The sequence below is a fragment of the Syngnathus typhle genome, linkage group LG6, assembly GCF_033458585.1.
Source record: "Syngnathus typhle isolate RoL2023-S1 ecotype Sweden linkage group LG6, RoL_Styp_1.0, whole genome shotgun sequence".
Taxonomy (NCBI): domain Eukaryota; kingdom Metazoa; phylum Chordata; class Actinopteri; order Syngnathiformes; family Syngnathidae; genus Syngnathus; species Syngnathus typhle.
In genome coordinates, this window is record NC_083743.1 from 9,550,278 (window position 1) to 9,571,274 (window position 20,997).

A 20,997-nucleotide genomic window follows, 5' to 3' on the forward strand; every position below is an offset into this window, starting at 1 on the left:
TATAAACAACAGATGGAATAAACAGTTGGGAGAAGACCAGAGGGACAAAATGTTTTTTTTAAATAATCATTTTTTGTATGCATTGGTCCAGATCTACACCAGGGGCAAACGAGTCAATCATAATGATTTTTTTTCACAGTTAATCCGAAGGAGACAAAAGTTGAGTCAAACAAAAGTTGAGTCGTTGATGACATCACTGATATTGTTTCAATACAGTGCAGCGGTTGAAAAACTTTTTTTAACGCCATGGACTGGTTTCCAATCAGGAGATAATTTGAGTTCATTTTAACATTCATACATCACCAAAGCACATGTGTGCGTGTTGTACTTTGAAATGATCTCATCCTCTGATATAACATCTCCTTCTCCCTCCCAATCGAACAAATGGATCGGTCTGCTCACTTCCATAATGTCATGGAAAAATGAAATATACTGACCTCTATGTTCCTATGTCCACATTGACAGTGTGCTTGCTCACTGATGGCTGTCCCTTGCCCTTGTAACAACTGAATAACGATAACGTCGCCATATCAATTAGCTAATCACAGCAGATTTTATGGCCCAGAGTACTTGTATGGAGTCTGCGGGGGTTGAAAGAGTGCAGTTTCAGGAAAGGTTGTAATCACCCTTAAACTATGTCCAATGTGGAACACCAGAATGGTCAGTAGTCCACAACTCGTTCACAGTGCCGTAATAATATTAAACATATCCAGTATACTCTGATACGTGTTTATCATTAAGCATAATCAGACTTTGTGACTTACTAATATTTTCTATCTTCCACTAGGTTTGACAATATTCCATCTGGATTAGTATTTTGTTACTGATTGTTGTTCTGATCTGGCAGCCATACTGTTTACTCATTTTCAAGCATTTTACCCTAAACGCAAGATTCAGTTTGTGTTGTGGGATATTTACTTTCCCTCTCCTGTCAACAACATTTTCGTAGGCAGCACATCTGAGGCAGGGCTCAAAAGCTGGCGGATCCTGGTCTAACTTGCAGTTATGTCGCGTTAAGTACAAGATTTACACGGTTTGCGAAAAAGAAGTAATACGTCAAGCTAAGGTCCAGTAGTAGTAGTAGTAGTAGTAGTGTCGTGCATTGTGTTGTGATTTCCATAGCTGATTGCTGATTATGAACAAATCACGTCGGAAATGACGGTTTTGTAGTTCACTTCCCTGAATGCAAGCAGTAAAGTTCCTACTCAGTGGCAGTGTGAAGGTTAGTAGGAATGGATGCTCATTTATTATCAAATCATGAGCATAAAACGAAAAAATTTGATGGAGCTTTCCGCTCTACTGCTAATGCTGACCTATGAGCGACATTCCATCCATAATCTTCAGTTTATTCTGTTGACGTCTGTTGAAGCTGAACGATTGTATGAGGTGTGCTACAACCTGAATTTTGCCACGGCACCACTAAAAATAATCATCACATCAGACTGTTCTTTGCAAAGAACAATAACAATACTTTTATTAACTTATGTCAGATGCAGCAAACAAGATTATTATTATCAAATCCAAGGTGGCAATATTCATATTTAATTACATTCAGCCAAAATAGGAGGCAAATAATTAAAGTGGTTTCAAAAAAAGGGAGGCTGAGATTTCCGAGGGAGTTGTCGGTGTGATGTACTGAGAGGATGAAGATGTCACAGTACATTCAATCGGATTTCAATAACTTGCGTATACCCTGTTTCTCTGTCTCTGTTCCATGGCTCCGCCATGTGCACAGATCAGGACCTCTATTCATTTTGTACATTCAGTTTCTACAGTGTACTGGGATTTCAGGGTTGAAGGGCCCTCAAAGAAAGTAATGTATTTGACTGTCTCTGGAACATCAATGCCCAACATCACTTTTCCCACAAATTGCTTGAAGAGGAAAAAGACAAAGGGAATACACACTGACAACCATGAGAAAGCGAGATACAGTTTTTTTTTATTAGGTGGTTTTAAAATGGCGGGCTAATTGCCTGTCAGCAAAGGTAGCATTTAGAAGTCCACAATGAGCCTCGTGTGGGCCTAAACGGAGAAGGAGGAGAAGAGGAGGATGAGGAAAAGAACAAGTGGCAGTCAAGATGAAAGGACGGAGACAAGGAGTGTGGGAGGAAAAGATATGGTGGGGCTGAAGGAAATGACAGGGGAGAGACAGCAGAGAGGGCATCAAGCTGGCCGTGTGGTTGTGTGTGTGCATGTGTGCGTGTGTGTGTGTGTGTCGGGGAAAGTTCTCCTGATTTTATCATTGTAAGGACAAATAGTTGTCAAGCATACACGACAGTCTTTTAATGTATAATAAATGAGACAAATGAGCCAGAAAATGCAGTATACTGAATGTCACACACATGCACACACAGACAAGGATGTGATGGACAGTTGACAAATAGAGCTAGAAGGATGATGGTTACGTTCATGTCCGGGCAAAAGCGCAGCCTGGCCTCGCTCGCGTCAGCCGACTTTTAATGTCATGGAAAAGGGCGATGACGTCAAAACGCTGCCCGCTGTCCAACAGCAGCACGAGATCCAACAGGAAATCTGAACTCCCAAGGCAGCTGACCTTGTTTTCTTCTATTTTGGCGCACTGTAATAAAAGGGCAAAGTGGTGTTTCTGTGGATCTCTGGGGTGACAGTGATGATGAGGGTGCAACTTGGGAGGTCAAAGGTGAGGAATGAAAGGCACAGCTTCAGTGTTTCCCCCTGAGTTGTTGCTGTCTCTTACTATCAATCCACAGATGTGGCAACGTGAACCACCTGTACTATACCATTCAGTCATTATACATAATTTACTTAATTCAAACTTCATGTTTTATAATCTCCAGCACTAGTAAAGGTTCCACGTCCATTGCCAGACATTGTTTAAAGGGAATCATTGGATTCAACAGTGCAAGCTTGATGAACTTGCTGACATCTTTCAATACTTCACATTTTTACAAACATAAACACTCACACATTGAGGCTTTCCTAAACAACTGAAAAGGGGCTAAGGGATCCAAATCTGTGTGTGCTTTAATTATTTATAAATAATTCTAATCACAAAGTTATAAACGAAGCATACAAGGCTTTCCAATAAACACAGATACGCTGCGAGCGCACACAAGCCAATGGAGAGAAGTGAGAGTGGCGTTGATGCATGCTGGTGGGATGCACTGATGCTGTGGTCTGATGGGACTTCCTGAGTTGTATGAATGAGAGTCCTTCAGGGGGGACTTGAGCAGATCTCCCACGTGAATCACAGAAAGATGCAAAACGAATCGATCGAAAAGTCCAAGCGTTTCTGAAGTCATTAAAGAAAGGACAGATTTCAAGATGTTTGGAAAGTAAAGTTATGACAAATGGCGATAATCGTAAAAGACTCAGCATTCTCTTGAAATTTAAAATATTCACATTTGTTTTTTTACCCAGTATAGACGATATCACACAGTGATAACAAAGAAAATGAGAAATGTACAGCCACATTATAGCTTCGTGCAAGAAACCACATACACTGGCACGCCGCATAGGCATAGAGATCAAAGCAAGACAATGTATACAAAAATATAGAAAAAATCTCCAAAGCAAGTCATGCCTTCACAGAAAAAAGACTTTTCTGTCTTTTTCAGCCAGCCCACTTCACTTCCAACCAGCAGTCACTTAAGTAACATTCTCTTTGTATTTGTTGTTGCCACTGCTGCTCAGTGTGTGCGCGTGTATGTGTGTATTTATAAGACATCAGAAAAGTGGTTGTGTCCTCCATGCAGGAATCCACAGAATTCCATTCCATCAATCAAAAGGACATTTGATATAATGAACTGATGACTGATAGAAAACTAGTACAATAAAAAGCATTTCTTTTCTCTCTTATTTGAGACAAATCTTTTTTTCATATTTCTTTTAGAATTCATAATATGTCCTGTCACTGTAAAAACATTCCAGCATTTGCTCATAATTGGTAGTGACAGGAATAAGAAGATTGGCATACTCAGCAAGCCATGCCAAAAGGATGCTCTCGTTTGTCTCTTGCAAAGGTGGGAGTGGGCGGGTTAGGGTCATCTATGGGTGGGGAGCCAGGGTTAGGGTGGGTCATGAGATTACACACCTTGCTCAGATCGAACCATTAATTTCAGCATTTGCAAACGACATGCAAAAAAAAAAATTTGTGTGAACTCAGTCATTCTGTCTGTGTTCTCCTTTTGCAGTTTTCAGCGCAGGCAATGGCGCGAGTATCGAACCCACAGCTTCAATTGAGCGATGGCTACTGTAGCAAGTCCAGAATGCGACTTCTCACGCACGGAAAAAAAGATTGTTTGGACGCTTGCAACAAAAGAAGAAGAAAAAAAACTGAAGACACGTGGAATGACTTTAAGGGACATCAAATGGGATTCCGAGTAAGGCAAAGACGGATGAAAAAGAGGAGGTTATGGATCAAACGGTGTCATGAGAGAAGGCGTAAAAAAGGAACCTCAAAGAGCAGGGGGGAGGCGAGACACTGAGGTGAAGCAGTCATTGGTTTGACTCCGCCTGAAGTGTTTCTTCATCCTCCTCCTCGTCCTCATCAAGCGAAACGACCCCTGAGGAGGCCACGTCAGACATCCTCCTGCGCGGCTCGTAATCCGGGGGGAACTCCTCCCCGTTGGCCTCCGCCTGGCACAAGGTTGCCTCGTAGTCTTTGCAGGGGGTGTCGTCATCCTCCCCAGGGGACAGATATGTCTCTGAGTAAGACACGGAATACGCAGGAGACTCTTGACCGCCACGAGGTCCGATGCCGTGCCCGCCCCCCCCGAGGCTGTGGAAAGCGCAGTCCCTCCCGCCGGGCCCCGTCCGCCCCACCCTCTGAAGCCGGGCGAGAAGAAGCTCTTCTCCTCCCTGCAGCGCAGACAGAATTTTAGCGGCTAGCTCGGCGGCGTTGCCGTGGGCTCCGCGGTGGACGCTCAGGTCACGCAGAAGCGGGTGGTGTTCATCAAGGCTGCACAGGCTGGAGCGGAGAGTGTCCGGTGAGGCCGCCGTGGGAGACGGCTCCCCGCTGCCCCCTCCCTCGCTGCACGCCCCACGCAGGCCCAGGTGTTGACAAAGCTGGTTGTGGATCAGGTCCTTTAAGTAGGGCGGATATGATGGCACGTCTGGAAGACACACAATGCAAGCATGACCAATCGTGAAAAGGGAAACAAACCACGAGGGGCACAGATGGGATTTTAGAATTTGGGGGACAGGGAGCATGTTTTAGACCTATAAAGAAGAACAGAAGAGCTCAAAAAGAGGACAATTTTGAGATTTTTCCAAAATAACCTCCTATTGTCATTCCCCAGCAGCTACTATTTCCATTTCCTCACCTCTAACATCATTACTTCACGTATGTTCACAGCATAAATACAGCTACAATATTGTTGAAGTGCTTATCGCTGCAGGTTTCAAATTCTTTTGCATGCCCATACATGACAAAGAATATTATTTTGTTATTGAAAAACTGTTAGAGCTAGAAATACTTGGGACTCTCCTAAAAAAATAAAAAAATAAAAAAACATATCAGTGAAATGACGGCATTTCTCAAAGGCCAAGAAGCCGAATATTTCTCAAGGAAGAGAGATGAGCAACACTGAGCTGGCTGTTATGACCTTATTGGTGGCTAAACATAATCAAGATGAAAGCTTTGCTAAATAAACAAGAACACACACACACACGCACAGATATCCGTGGCCACACATCATCGTATGACACACTGCCACTGCAGGAAAGGAAATCATATTAAAGTTTCAAGAGGATATTAAATTACTCAAAGGAGCAAAATAATGTCGCAAGCAGATGAGAAGTGGGGCAGTGGGACAGAGTACAAAGAGAACTGGATGGACATTGATGAGGACAGTCAGAGCCGAATCTATGTGAACCCGTGTCTGTGTTGTGTGTGCAGTTGGGTTTGTGTGTCTGTGTTTGTGCATTTGTGCGCAAATACCTGTACTTTGTGTAGCAGGCTCGTTGGCAGGCAGAAAATCTTCATCGTATGAGTCATCATTGGAATCGTCACCATCTATTGACGACCAGGCCCTCAGTTTAGCCTCAGCAATGGCGAACTGTTCCGCAACACCTGCAAACACACACCAACATGTACATCAGCGCCGCAAACGAGCAAACAAATGGTCATGCAGCTCATTTCGAGTGGTAGAAGCTAAGCATAGTCATTCTAAATCGAGTCGGTTTTGCCAACGTTCTCATGACAGACGATTGTCTCCCGAGATCATTTAGCGGTTCCACTTAGTGTTTTCTATTGCTGAGTGTGCAGTACTTGAGAAAATATACACAAAGGCACCAAGATAGCTGTGCAGCAAATATATTATTAGTGATTCAAGAATATTATGAATACAAAATGCTTTGTGTTTATTCGATACATTGTCATACTTTGTAATGTGCCTTTCCAAAACGACAGACTGTATCTAACTTGGGCTGTGATGAATTTAGCATGAAACCCCAAATCACATTTGCGATGATGGAAATGGAATAATTAGTAGAAAATAATTACTTGAGAGAGTTACGTGAATTTTTTGCTCCAATAATTTTGGGAAAGCCACCAACTGCATAAAAGCCATAGTTTGTTCGATGTAACTCAGCCCGAGTGCATAGGGATTGGCTCTATCTGCCCATCCTGCATTAAAATTGCATTTAAAATTTGAGACAGCACACTGAAAAAACTGTTGTGGAACAGACCAGCACCAATTTCTGCAGTATGCTGCAGTGACGTAGTTGGAAGGAATGCAGTTAAAAAGAGTTGTCAACTCCTTCATGTGACTGGCTCAGAGTAAGCCCTTACATCATCATTGCTAAAAGGATGAGCATTTTTTTTTCTGGCATTTCAAAAATGTTTACAAGAACATTACAATCCATTCTCCGCATGACCTGCCTTTCAGAAAGCAAAACTGCTGTCAGGTTTGATCAGAGTGTGCTAAATCGATTTATTTGCATCTATGAGTGATGGGAAAATGAAGCTTCAAATTTGCAAATGGGACTGTTGATTTAAAGAAGGGCTCGAGAAATGTCAAGTCTGTGTTTTCAGCCCAATGGTGAACAGAGAGTGCCGTCTAGAGGTGTCAAAAAATACAACGGGTTCATGAAGCAAATTTGAAGCTTCATCTTCAGGCCCTCTGTTTCTAAATTGATTTTTTATGTTAGAGTAGACTTGTTCATAAGTGAATCTTCTTCCCCCCTCTGCCATTCTCCTCTTCTATCAGCGACAAGGACCCCCCTTCTAGGTGTGACTTTTCCAGTTGTCTCTCTCAATGAAACGATTCTCTTGCATCGCCGTTTGTTTGGCTGCCTTGTCCCTCGCATCTCCAAGACCACCTTTGTCTTTTTGTGACAGGTCGAAATATTCTGAATTCTCTGCGCCATCATGACTTTCTGCTATCTTTCCCGGTACCTCCATTTGCTGCCATTTCACGTCTCGTTACTCCACCATGTCTGCTGCAATTCTACTTGCATCTACACATCGCCCGATCTCTCGATAAATCAACACGGCCTGCACCTCGTTTCTTTTCCACCGCCTCGTCAATATGTACCAGCCTGCTGCCTTGGTTCTCAATTAAGTCTCTGCATTCGTATCAAGTGATTCTTTTTTCATTCCAGCTTTCTCTTCGTTCCTCTTGCATCCACAGAGAATACCTCTCCAAAAAGAAATGTTTTTATCTGTTGCATTCATTCACTTTTAAGGTTGCCTCTGATTTTTCTTCAAGTCCGCTGTGTTGATTCTCTCCTGTGTATGTGTCTTTAGTCCTTATATTCTATTGCAAATCCAATATTAAGAAACAGCTTTAGCTTTAAAATTCCAACAATCCTATTTATAGGACACTGTTTCTTAAACGCATTAGAGATACTGAAACTCCAAAATTGTATGCTTGGATTTACCTCACCCAAATGAGAGGTGTTTTTCCAATTCGGGGAGACCACATGCACTTCCTCTGCATTGCTCCACGAATTTGCACTAGAAACTGGAAGAGAGAGGTGCCCCACCAATCTGCAGACGAAGCACGCGTTTGTACTTTCACAGATTAGCTCTCTGGCTCGCCCTCTCTGGCACGGCTACCAACACACACAAACACACTCGGTCATACAGTCGTTGGCCCATAGAGTGCACACTGTTACATAAACATGCAACGTAAAGCGTTCCACAGGATTAAAAAGCAAAAACGTGCTAAAAGAAACTCACAGTTCTTAGTCCGCCTACAACATACACTCCTGCAATCATGTTTTCCATTTTCACACAAACATACTCACACTTCACACAAAACACACCTACATGCTCACTGACATTTACGCAGTGTGTCCAGCCACCCACGGCGACACCATCACCAGGCTACAAGTGGACTGTTGACAAGATAACTGGACTCAGCGGCTCCTGTTTTATTCTCTTCTGCGTGACTTTGATTATTAACAGTATCCAATTATTTCTTGTACAGACCCGCAAAGAGTCATTTGAAGCTTATAAAACAACAATACAAAACATTTAATTTTACCTTTATTGGGGGGGCATATTTGCTTTCAATCAGGTGAAACATTATTAATAATTGAAAATAAATAAATAAAATCTGTATTTGCTGTTACCTGTGTGCAGGCAATATTATAAATAGAATATAAAGATTTTTAATTGGACTCCAAGTCTAAAATAAAATATAATAAAATAAAAACAAGAAACAACAAAATCTACTTGTTAACAGCTTATCCACACAAGGGGGTTACAGCCTTTAGATGAGAGGCAGTGCACACTCTGAAGTGGTCACTATCCAATCTCAGGGCAAATATAAACAAACAAGAATTAACTCTTATATGACACTCTAAAGACAACTGTGACTTTTCAGTGGCCCTAATGTGCATGTTTTTAGAAGAGGGGAGGAAACGGGGGTGCTCCAATAAAAACTTTAGTTGTGTAATTTTACACTTTATATGTTGGCAGGAACTTCAGAGGCCCGATTTGTAGATCAGCAGTTAAATAGTCCATTTTCCATCATTTGTAGCCTTAAAGGATACAAAGACAAGTGAAAACAAGAGAAGTCTTGTGACTTGTAAGCCAAACGAGGAAGGAAGAAAAGATTGGGAAAAAGCGCTCAGTCACAGTGGGACACGCCACGAGCAAAACCTTACTGAGCAAATTAACCTTGAGAGTCTGCATTGCGGGGAGCGAGCGAGAGACTGGCAGCGGAGACGAGGTGAAAAACGGATGAAAGCATGAGATAAATAAATAGAAGCTTCTAAGAGTTTAGTAAAAAGAGGACTGGGCATAATGAATTCAGCTAGGAGGAAATCAAGGGGAAATAAAAGAAGGAAAATAATTCATGGAAATAAATGAATGTCAATTAGTTTGACTGATAATGTCTGGCATTGCACACAGTAATTATAGGTATTGTTATTTTGATTCGACTTGTTGCACTTTGATGACAATATTTAAAACGGAACGAGAGGCAAACTAACAGATCCTGACTCAGGGTTTTTGGGTGTTTTTGATGATGACATGACTCTGTAGCTATGGACAACACAAGCTTGTGCATTTGCAGAGTGCTTACATGGCAACAGCCAAGTAGATGCTGTTCACTGAAAGGGTGACATGAAGGATGAGTGCTTACGGAGTTATTCTAGAGAGTCAGGTAGGATTCTTTAATGCTGCTCTGGTTCAGTTTGAAGTCTCAGACATGGAAAGTGTTGTTCCCCACTGGGAGTTAAAACTAGGGAGTAATAATTATGTTATTAGCACAGTCTTTGGGGACATATTCCATTTAAATCTTACTAGTGGACTCATTCATAACTTATAGATACGAAAGTAGTACATGTATTTAAGCTACCCTTGGGCCAATATTGCAAGCCATTGAGATCCTTTTGAAAAGCTCAGTCATGCTGTATTCATATTGAAAAAAAATGATGATGGCATAGAAGACTGTATAACTACAAACTAATTCTTACCAGCAGCAAAGCGCGCCTCCTGCTCTCCCTCGGTGAGATCGGAATACGAATTAAAGTCCGATTCCAGGGCCGCAGGTGTTTCCATTGGCTTACACCATCCCTTCCACTCGATGAGGTGGGCGACCCTGCCCTGTGCCATGGCTGTGGGCTTTGTCACATGATCCTTCACAACCTGGGAAATACCTGTGTGGAAAATATTAAGGTTTATGTTTGTGCATTGCTTTTTGTTTTGTATCGGCAACGTAATGTGTGGGGATGAAGTAGAACCTTCAAATTAAAATGATGTTAAGATGCAATTTGTGAACTGTCAGAGGTTTTCGGGAAAAATTAGGAAAGAAGCTGTGGGTAGAACCATTGTGTGGGATGTCAAGAAAGACATCAGCATATTACAGAAAATGATGACGTTAGGCCTTTTAGTGTGTCTAGTTGTGGAGAAGCTCCATTGAACTCACCATGCAGGGAGGATCGTGCCAATGCCGCAATCTCTTGAATGGTCAAAGCTCGCCTTGATTTTGGTAACATTTCAATGGTGTCATCAACATTCACCTGTAAGGATGAGAAAACAGCGTGACTCAGAGGGGTTTAGTCGAGTCAGTAATTCAACTCAGTGTGAATGTGACAGAGCTGACTGCACCCTGTGATGACTCGGGAGGAAACACAGTTTGTCTGTTTTATTTGAAGTTAATTGATCATACCGAGGTCTCTAGATACATGGGGCATTCCAAAACTGGAGGACACTTTCTGTCCTCCTCATGGAATTTCAAACAACCCAGGCCTAAAATGAAGAAATGCAAACTAAAGGCAAAATAAATGAAGATAGGGGCACAAGGGTTTATAGAAGCGCATTTAAATCTGCAAACGTATAGGATTTTCAAAGCCATTGGAATATTTGATTGAAAAAAAGTATTGTCTGAATCCACTATGAAGGCAGTAAAGCATGGTTTTCCTCCAAACATATACACCAATGATTATATTTTTACATTGATAACAAAAAAACATTAAGTAACTACACCCTTCAAATCTGTGATTTAGTTTTTCATTTTGCACATACAGCATTTTTTATTTTTATAGCTCAGAAAAAGGGGTTGCATTTAGGAGTCATTTAAGGTTGGTGGTACAAATCCCAATTATTCTGTTCAAGATACTAAACCAGCAATTGCTTTTGATGCTTCACAGTCTATGTTTGAAGGAGTTTCCTATCATGAATGGACAAAATCTGTCATTCTTAATTGACAGAAAACAGTTCCAGCTAGATGTAGGACATTCTATCAAATAAATGTAGGCCATTCTATTTGGATTTCCAAAGGCCCAGGTAGAGCTCCCTGCGTGCCACAATTGTCACAATGAAACTTGAGCTACCATAAAAAAAATTCCAGGGGCAAAAAAAAAAAATGGACCCTTCTCTTTGTTGTCAGGAGGAGAGATTGTTTGTTTCCGGAATGAGCCAGCAGACAAAAGATGGATTCTCAAATCCCACAAAGAGTATCAGTATCAGGTGGTGACGAGATCATTCATCTGTCACTTACGGTCCAACCGGCTTTCACGTGAGGACCAGACAGAATGGCACTAGAGACCACATGCAGAGCTGACTGACTGTATTGAAACTCAATATGGGTCAAAATCGATTGAACGGTTTGACCTGGAACAGGTGCTGATTGCGTCGGCACACATAGAATACAGAGTTGCCTTCAGGCGCTGCCCTTTAGGTCCACCACCCACTGAGCAACACGGTCGAGCCCAACTGAGCTGTCAGCGCAGTCTGCAGCGTTCTGTAAATAGTTTAGTTGACCGTCAGCCACTAGTTAAATTTCGAATTGCTGACAATGTTGTATATGTAACAGCAAAATAAAAACTAAATTAGGTTTCTGGGTTCAGCCATATATGCTAAAATGGTAAAATCTAATTTTGACAAACAAGTGAGCTTTGCGGCATGTGTCACATGCTTTTTTATTTATTTAGTTTTATTGTTGTATTCCTGAGCGTGATTACGCAAAGGCGTGCAGTTCAGCTGCAGCCATGTCGCCTTTTGCGATGAAACAATGACAATTTATCCACCGTGCCTCCAAAGTAACAAGCTAGACGCAATCATCCTTTGTCCACTGTGCCTCCAAAGCAACAAGCTAAATGCAATCATCCAACACAGATAAATTCCTACATAATTCCTGAAATTGACGCTTTGAATTTCATCTAAATTTATGTAATGTGAATCATGTGAAGTGATGTCATGTGCATGAATTATCTATGTACAAGAACACACGCTATAAGAACAGTAACTTCACGTGCCGTTAGAGAGGGAGGTTGAGAGACAACAACGCATCAATGTATCAGGCAAACTACTGTACCTGATAAACCAAATAAACAAGAGCAAATGTAGCTGTAAGATGGGTCCTGTAAGCTTAAGGCGGGGGGATTCCAAGGTTGTGACGGTATCAAGCGCAGCCTGGAGGTCTGATAAGCCCCTTGCGCCACACTGGAGCGAACAGATCAGACAAAGGATAATCTGGAGGAGAGGTGTCATATACCCCGAGGAGATGTCATGCTGCTTTTTGAATAGCCAAAACCCTGGTTTTCCATGATCCAGAGAAAGATTGGGGGGGTTGAAAACACCTTCAGCATTAGCCTTGAGGGCAAGGGATCAGTCTCATCTGATTCATCTGTTCGTTGTCTTTTTGTCCAATTTGAATTCTTATATATGAATTTCAAATATAATGTATTTTCATCCATTTTCTATACTGCTTTTTGTCAAGCACAGGCTTAATAATAATAATAATAATGATAATAATAATAGCGGCACGGTGAAGCACTGGTTAGCACATCCGCCTCACAGTTAAGAGGGTGCGAGTTCGATTCCACCTCCGGCCCTCCCTGTGTGGAGTTTGCATGTTCTTCCCGTGCCTGCATGGGTTTTTGGACGGACGGACGGATGATGGACAGGGGGACAGATGACAGGACGGATGGACTGGGCTGGCAAACAGACATAAAGAGGGAGGGACAGACGGATGGACGGACGGACGGGTAGATGGATGGATGATGGAACTCTAATTGGCTTCTAAATAATAAACACTTGTTGTTTGCAGTACATCCTGTTGTTTTCTAATCTTACTTGACCAGACTGCTTTAAAACAGTGTGTTATAGTGTATCAAAATTTGGAACACCTGGCTGAAGTCCAGTGCACCCAAAGGTGCTGACAGAATCAGTCTGCGCACCAGGTGAGTTTGCGTGCTCCCCAATATCGCAAGTTCAGACAGTGACCTTGACGGGCTCCAGTCCACGCGTAACGTACCATCAACTGCCACTGTCAGAAGGAAGAAAGCCCAAAGACATTAAAACTCACAGTAGGGCCACAACATACGTGATGTTTGTAAGATACCACAGTCATTGTGTAAATAAAATTAGTATTCAGATGCTTCTCCATACAACACTGTGCAGAAGTCTTAGGCCATAAAGGATGTGTTGTTTAAGTTACTCTATGAGTTTATATTTAACTCTCATTCAAAAGCCCATTCAAAGTCAAGGCCGACCAGTTAATAAAAGCAAAGCAAGTTATTTTGTGCTACATTTGTGTTTATTTTTTAACGAACAGGTTATTTCCGAGTTCACGGGGACTTGAAACCAACTACTTTATTGCACATAGGTTTTTTCATTCTTATTGTTTATGTATTTATATCACTTTAACAACTAGTGTCTTTTCTCACTCTTTTTTGCTTGTATTGTTTCATGAAACATAAAACTACCTAACCTGACTTAATCACCATTTTGTTTGGGTGAATCCTTCTACAAGGTATTTTCAACATCAATTATTAATTGCTAAATCTATTTCCCAAATTTCTTGTGGAAGAACGTCGTTTAAATAACAAAGCTAAGACTTTTGCACGTCACCGTAGAATATGACTGTAACGCACCTACATGTGATTTAGTACGTAAACAAATGTTTTCCACAAGACTTATTTGTGGTCCAACCATCACCATGCTGGGCCATGCCTTTCGCAATGTGAGAATTCTGTCTCTCAATACAGTGACCAGCCATAGTGTCCATTAGCATTTCAAGTCAAAGATGTTTGGATTGACTTGCATTGAGATAACATGGACCTGTGAGGAGGTTGCAAGGCTTCCTCCATGCACTTAACAGCCATGCCATGTCATGCAGGTGACACCCTGGCAGCAGCCCAAAGTCTGATTGATATTTCATGAGATTTTCTCATGGCGGCGTGAAAATGGAGCATGTGTAGTGCATAATGGAAGAGACAAAGAATGAGAATAGGACACTACGGAAGGATTATCCAATTTTACCTTCCCGTTTTTTAATACAGAATTGCCATATATGTCACGAACACAGCGCAACGGGATTACATAGACAGATTGTAACTGCACCCCACCCCCAACCCCGGAAGGAAACATCACCTGTTCATGAATTTAGCTTGGCTCACATCACGGTTTGGCAGACTTGTGACTAGTTGGCTTCAGGGCACAGTCCTGCCTGCGTGTGCGTGTATGTGCGTGTGTGGGGCAAGTCCACATCGCCTGAAAATCCTCAACCAGTAACATACCAACACTGCATTACTGCCCCCATGTGACACCACACATTACTGGGTGTGCTCGCTATGCTTCAAATCGGATTTGCAAAACAAGATTAGGAGGTGAGCGTCTAAATGTCAGAGCCTTTCCCAGTCCCCACCCGACATTTCTTGTTTTGAAAAAAAAACAACTTGTTCCATTAGTCTGCAGCATCCATCTCATATATTGAGTCCAACATCTAGACCCATCCCACGCCATGGGTCAAAGACCTGAGCTCAAGTTGCCCCCGAGCAGAATTCAATATGTGCCATTTAATTGGGTGTGATGAGATCAGGTGGTGGGGTGTATTGTATCGTTTAATCTAGGCCATCGCTGTGAATTCGGCCTTTTTGTTTGAGGAGGTGACATCTTTGCAAGCATTTGACTGTATTTAGGTTTGTGTTATGGAGGACATTTGAGCCTGTCTGTGTGCGCTGATGTGTCAGAATAGATGAATGGAAATGGCACTGTCAAAAGTCAATCCAGTGAGAGCTGATCGGCTCCAAATGAAAGCAATATGCACTCGCAGGGATTATTTTGTAAAGCAACATAATCCAATGCCAGTCATTAACATTAATACTCTAAATCAGTCACAATATGAGCCCAGATCGGTCTTTTCTCTGATGAGCCATGCACAAACAATACAATACAATGCATTTTTCTCATCACATTAATGATTTCTAATAAATAGTTAAGATTATTTTCAAATGATCACTTCTACAACATTCCTAGGAAATCACAATGTCTATTTTTACAACACGACCGCGAGCTACTCGTGGTCATTGGGGGGTTCCAGCGAGCGCCAAATGGTGACCCCTGCTCTAAGGAATGTATGATGATATCTAGGGACTACAATCATAATGTGAAAAATGAAAACTTCGTCTTATTGCCTTTTAACATGACATCTCTTAGCAGTCACTCAATTTCTGAATTTGTATTATTTATTAATGTGGTATTATTCTGGCTGGCTGGGTCTATTTACTTTAAGAAAACAGTTCCCACAAACACACGCACACACACATATACACACATATCTCTGTACATCCCGTTGTCGTGGAAACTGCAGAGACCTCGCTGCTTCACCGTCTCAATCTGTCTCGCACATGCACGAACACACACACGCGCGCACACGCACATGCACGCACACACACACGCCGCTATCATCATCATCATCGCCGTCAAACAATTAGGTCAATACCCTAAAGTGTCATTTTACCTATAGTACGTATAGGTCTGTAGGAGAATAAGCAAAACAGGTGGAAACTGACGTGCACAAAGCCGAGAATGTATCGTAATCATTAAGTGATATATTATGCAATCATTTTGCATAGGTAGAGGGGAGCACGGTGGGTAACCCTCACGTCAGCAGGTCGCACATTACAGGTACATTACAAATAATGAAGGATGGTGGATAGACGCGGGGGTGGTGGATGAATGTGGAAGAATTGAAGTGGGAGACAAACACCGGTTCCCATGGACTGAACATAAACCACGCCAAAGAAAATGTGTAAACAAGCGAGAAGCAACCGGAAGCCTGTGAGTTGGCAACAAATGATCCATCGCCCCATTATTTGTGGAGAATCTTGATGAGATTAAAGAACGAGCGGTTGCAAAATGCATCCTACCTTACAATTTAAGTGGGTCAGCGCACTCAGCACCATCGTGTCTGCTCAAGTCTTCACGTCACGACAGTAAAAAGTATTTCAAGGAGCATCTCTCTGTGATGTCATGAGCATCTCGGGGTTCTCCGCCTCTCACAGGCGTGCAAGCTATAAAAGCTTCTTGCAACTCTACCAAACATCGCGATGCTTGAGGCTGCAGACGGCAGCCCCCTTGAACACATCCCCGACACCCCGCTAAATAAAAGCACACAACACTGTACAGTATGTTCTAATGAAAATGTTGCATGGAACAAATGAAAGTCAAACTAAGCATGTGATGGTGTCCTATTTTAGGTTAAAGCATATGCCGCACAAGCTTGCCTTTCGCTGCGCCTAACGCAAAAGGTTGCAGCAAAAATTAAGTGGCAGCCTTCCGTGCGTGTTAAGCAGAACAAATTGAAAACAACTCTTACCCACTGGCGTTTTAGAGCTGATGCAGCCCATTTGTGCAGCTGCATGTAGACAAGCTTGCACACTGAGATGATACCTCTTGAGTTTCTCCTAAGGGAGCGTACCTCATAGAAGAAGAGCTGCGCTTCGCTCCTCTCATCCGAGGAGGCTCCCCTGCGTTGCGGTGCTGGTGATGGTGGTGCGGGGTTGTCAGGCTGCCGGGGCGACACTTTGTCTCGCGCCGATCTTGCTTGAGAGTTGCTTTTCAGCACCACAGCGGAGGGACAGCGTAGATCTCCCCCGCGGTCAGGAAGCTCATGTTGGGGGGGGGGGGGGTCTCGGGCTGTCTAGTCCACACCGATCTGCGGTTTGCGTAGTGAGAAATCAAAGTATGACACATGGATATCCTAACCCAAGCTCACACGCGTCTTTTATATATACCCCCATAGCCGTCATAGTGTCCGCCTCCTTGCACTGTTTTGCTCTCTTGGTAAGAAGCGCAATGTGATGTGATTGGCTGGTGTCACCTTACATGTCAGCCAGCCATGTGGGGAGGGGAGGAGATACAGTAAGAGGAGCGAATTGTCAACTAGTGGCATTGTATTTCTCCTCATCTTCCATCGAGAGCATTTTGAGGTTGTGCAGTGCGTCATAATTCAGAACATTCAATCGCACCTGCCACAATAAAGGAACGACACCAGGGATGTCAACAGCGTAAATGCAACCAAATGGCATTACCTTGATTTATGAGTTCAACTCAACCTTGCCCAAGTTCTTTATTCAATTTACTTTACAAAGCCCAATTCCAATGAAGTTGAGATGCAAATAAAACCCGAAAACAATGATTCGCAAATCCTTTAGCCTTTATTCAATTTAATACACTCTAAAGACAAAATATTAATCTCCAAATTTGTTTGTTGTTTATTCTAATTTTGTCTCAGACGACAACATCCCCAAAAGCTGTGAGGGAGGCAAGAAAAGCCCGGGAAAGTTGAGGAATCTTCTGAAAACATTTCACAGGTGAGGATGGAAATGGGTGAGTATCACAATTTAGTGCTAAAGGAGCATCCAAGGTTCACTCGCTCACAAGCAAGGAGAGAGGGAAAGTCATTCTTTCTGCCAGTATTTTACGGTGAAATTCTTTACAGGATAGTAAAAGAGTGCGAGTACTATTGCCTGCTACCACCAGTCCAAACATGTTTCCTGGAACTTGTTCACCTGCCGGTTGTGTAGAAGGACCTGTGAAGCATCTCTGAAGTACCTGTGGCTGAAGCTAAACTGTAGTACGGTTTTCACTTTCTCGACCTGGATTCGCCACCTCTGAATTGGGGCACTTGTATATCAAGGTCCTACTGTATAAAAAAGGGTTTCTAGTCTGTAAATAGGTGGTGAATGAATGTGAACAAAAGGGCCTATTTTTACGACCATTGTAGCCCACTCAGATGCATCTTCATTCCGCCTGCGTCCCTCTCTGGCTCCCTTCACGCCCACCACAACTCTAAAGATAGACGTGCAGGGCTGCTCCTCCACTGTGCCCATCATCTGGTGCCAATGAGCCAATCCAGTTGCTCCTTTGAGAGTTCTTTTATATTCACCGCCAAAAAGAATTATTTTGGTGCTTCTGAAATCTCTTCTTATTCCACCATCACGCACATACAATAGTCTAATGGATACTATATACTGAAAATTAGATTCCATTTTAACATTTTATTTTATTTTATTTTATTTTATTTTATTTTATTTTATTTTATTTTATTCTATTCTATTCTATTCTATTCTATTCTATTTTATTTTATTTTATTTTATTTTATTTTATTTTATTTTATTTTATTTTATTTTATTTTATTTTATTTATTTTATTTTATTTTATTTTATTTTATTTTATTCCTGTAGCTGCCCATTATATACATGTTCAAATTTAGTGCCACCCCAAAATGACCTCTGGTCTCACCCTGCCCACTCAACTTAATATTCCTTTGATTCACCCCTGCATAAAGGACTTTTTTAGGATATCCCCTGCTTTGCATGCACTTAAAATTAATGGTGAAGTGAACGAGTGAGTATACATCGTCTGAAAGAAATTGTTATTGAGTATACTAAGTTTTCCCGCAGCGCTCCTTCAATATTTCATAATATTTTAAAAATGCTGCCACTCAGTGCTACACAGTGTCTGGTGCTGTGGTGCCATCGAATGGTTGCATGTTGTAAAGGAAGTGAGAGCAATGGGATTAGGAAGTCCCACTACTGCATTGATTCTATCCATCTCATTTGCATGGCCAAGCATGCTTTTAGTTTAGTCACACAATTCGAATGTCCGATTTGGGTAGACATTAATTATTAGAAGCATCTAACAAATCTTTAAATCAATTTGAAGATGGAGCATGTATATTTTTAGTGCTTCTTTCTTATCATTATTAGAGTACAGAAAGAAGAATTAAATATCTTCAAATCATTCGGTTGTTGTAAGCGAGCACAATTGAAATAGCATGCTGTGGTCTGAGCCAGGCAATGTGCCAAGATGAAAAACATCTGCAGAACAGAACAAAGCAGAGGATGCTTTGACAAGCTGCAGGGGAACAGCCTCATGGGGCTTGAGGAGATGTCCGGTGCGGCCACCCCAGAGGTTTCTAAATGTATGCCATGTATTTGTGTTGGCTCGTGAGTGAACAATTCGTTCAAAAGAATCTTTTGTTTTCAGTGAACGAGAGTGAACGAAGCACTTCCTAAAGTTATTGAGTGTGAACGAGTCAGTGAGTGAGTGATTTGCATTTCCAGTTGATCGCGAGAACGGATCAGTGAGGGAACCAATCCTGACTTTCCCGTTGGAACTGGAATGCACATCACTAGTACAAAAGAGTGCAGACGGCCAAGGGCTGCCAGGTCTAAATAATCTACTGGTAAGCGACACGAGATCATGCTCGGTAAGAACTTGGTTCGATCCCGGGTGAGAGTATATACCTAAGTGTGCTTTTAGAGCTTTTGAGTGAACCGATTCTAAAGATTCATTTCTTGTAAAACTAGACTGCACATCACTAGTACTAAAGAGTGCAGACGGGAGTCGGTTTTCAGGTTGAAATAGCCGACCGGTTAGTGACACGGGCTCCTGCTCGGTAAGAATGTGGGCGATCCCTGGTGTGAGCATACTCTTAGATATCCTTTTAGATCTTTTGAGTGGACCGATTCTAAAGATTCTAAAACACATGCACATCACTATTACAAAAGAATCCAGACGGCCCTGGGGTGCCAGGTTGAAATTGCCGACTGGTTAGTGACAAGGGCTCTTACCCGGTAAGAACTTAGTTCAATCCCAAGTGTGAGAACATTCTTGAATGTGCTTTTAGAGTTGGAACCTATATGCAAACAAATGTAACTATTTGTGTGTAAATACATAAATCGGCCCCGCCCCCAAATTGGCGGAGTAAACCAATGGATCACGGTCACTCTAGGGGGCGGGGGCAAAGAGAGTTATGGTTTCAAACAGTGTTGGCTCGTGAGTGAACGATTTGTTCAAAAGAATGAATCATTTTGTGAACGAGACTGAATGAATCACTCCCTAAAGTGATTCGTTCTTTTTTCAGTTCATATGACTTCAACCAGTAGGTGTCGGTAATGCCCATTGAAGCTGGTGCCACCTTGCCGTAAAACAAAACGAGGAAGAAAGACTTGAAAATGGCGGTGTACCTAATGGAGTGTCCGAGCTCAAACAGCTCAAACAGCCAATCAGAAAGTGGGGGTGAGGGCGGGTGTGGCAATTTCCACTTAAACCAGGGGTGCCGGCCTCCAGTCCTCGAAGGGCTGCGTTCCAACATGTTTTCCAAGAGACCCTCGTTAAGCGCACCTGCGTGAAAAGTTTTAGCTCCTTTCACGTTCTGCAGTAGCTAAAACTTTTCACGCAGGTGCACTTAACGAGGGAATCTTGGAAAACATGTTGGAATGCGGCCCCGAGGACTAGAGCTTGACACCTGTGACCTTTGACCATGATATTTCCCTAATAAACTGGCCTGTTATTTGGTACACTTGAAAATGGCGGTGTAGCTAATGGAGTGTCCGAGTGACGTCACAGATCAAACTGACAACCTGGGGGCGGGGCCAACTTATGTATTTACACATAAAAACTTGCATTTGTTTGCATATGCATACAAAGTGAGGTTCCAAGTCAAAAACATACACTTGGGAACATGCTCACGCTTAGGTTCGAACCTAGTTCTTGCCGAGCAAGATCCCGCGTCACTATCCAATCGGCTATTTCGAGCTGGCAGCCCTTAGCCGTCTGCACTATTTTGTACTAGTGATGTGCATTCCAGTTTTAAGTAGACTGAATGTTTAGAATCGGTTCACTCAAAAGATCTAAAAGCACCTTTAGATATATGCTCACACCTGGGATCGAACCAAGTTCTTACCGCGCAAGAGCCCATGTCACTGACCAGTCGTCAATTCGGACCTGGCAACCCTTTAATTTTTTGGTATCTTCGTAGATGTGCA

At 42.3% G+C, this 20,997-nt stretch overlaps 1 protein-coding gene across 2 annotated transcripts; it reads right to left on the reverse strand.

The window, feature by feature from the left end:
- Positions 1-1,445: 1,445 nt before the first annotated feature.
- fam131ab (family with sequence similarity 131 member Ab) lies at positions 1,446-16,908 on the reverse strand. Of its 2 annotated transcripts, none has more exons than XM_061281815.1 (5): positions 16,641-16,908; positions 10,362-10,455; positions 9,910-10,092; positions 5,921-6,052; positions 1,446-5,093 (listed from the first exon to the last, which is right to left on the reverse strand). In XM_061281815.1, exons 2-5 carry the CDS (start codon positions 10,429-10,431, stop codon positions 4,477-4,479), a joined length of 1,002 nt encoding a protein of 333 aa, XP_061137799.1. In that variant the 5' UTR covers positions 10,432-10,455; positions 16,641-16,908; the 3' UTR covers positions 1,446-4,476. The 2 variants fall into 2 exon arrangements, with proteins under 2 accessions (XP_061137799.1, XP_061137798.1); XM_061281814.1 differs by lacking the exon at positions 16,641-16,908 and adding an exon at positions 16,090-16,513.
- Positions 16,909-20,997: the final 4,089 nt, after the last annotated feature.

Bases quoted from the DNA above. Each gene is read 5' to 3' on its own strand.
- fam131ab (XM_061281814.1), bottom strand. From the start codon at position 16,125: ATGGTGCTGAGTGCGCTGACCCACTTAAATTGTAAG. The intron at 10,093-10,361 runs GTGAGTTCAATG...TTTTCCACACAG, and splicing joins GGCACGATCCTCCCTGCATG to GTATTTCCCAGGTTGTGAAG. The intron at 6,053-9,909 runs GTAAGAATTAGT...GTGTGTTTGCAG, and splicing joins GGAGGCGCGCTTTGCTGCTG to GTGTTGCGGAACAGTTCGCC.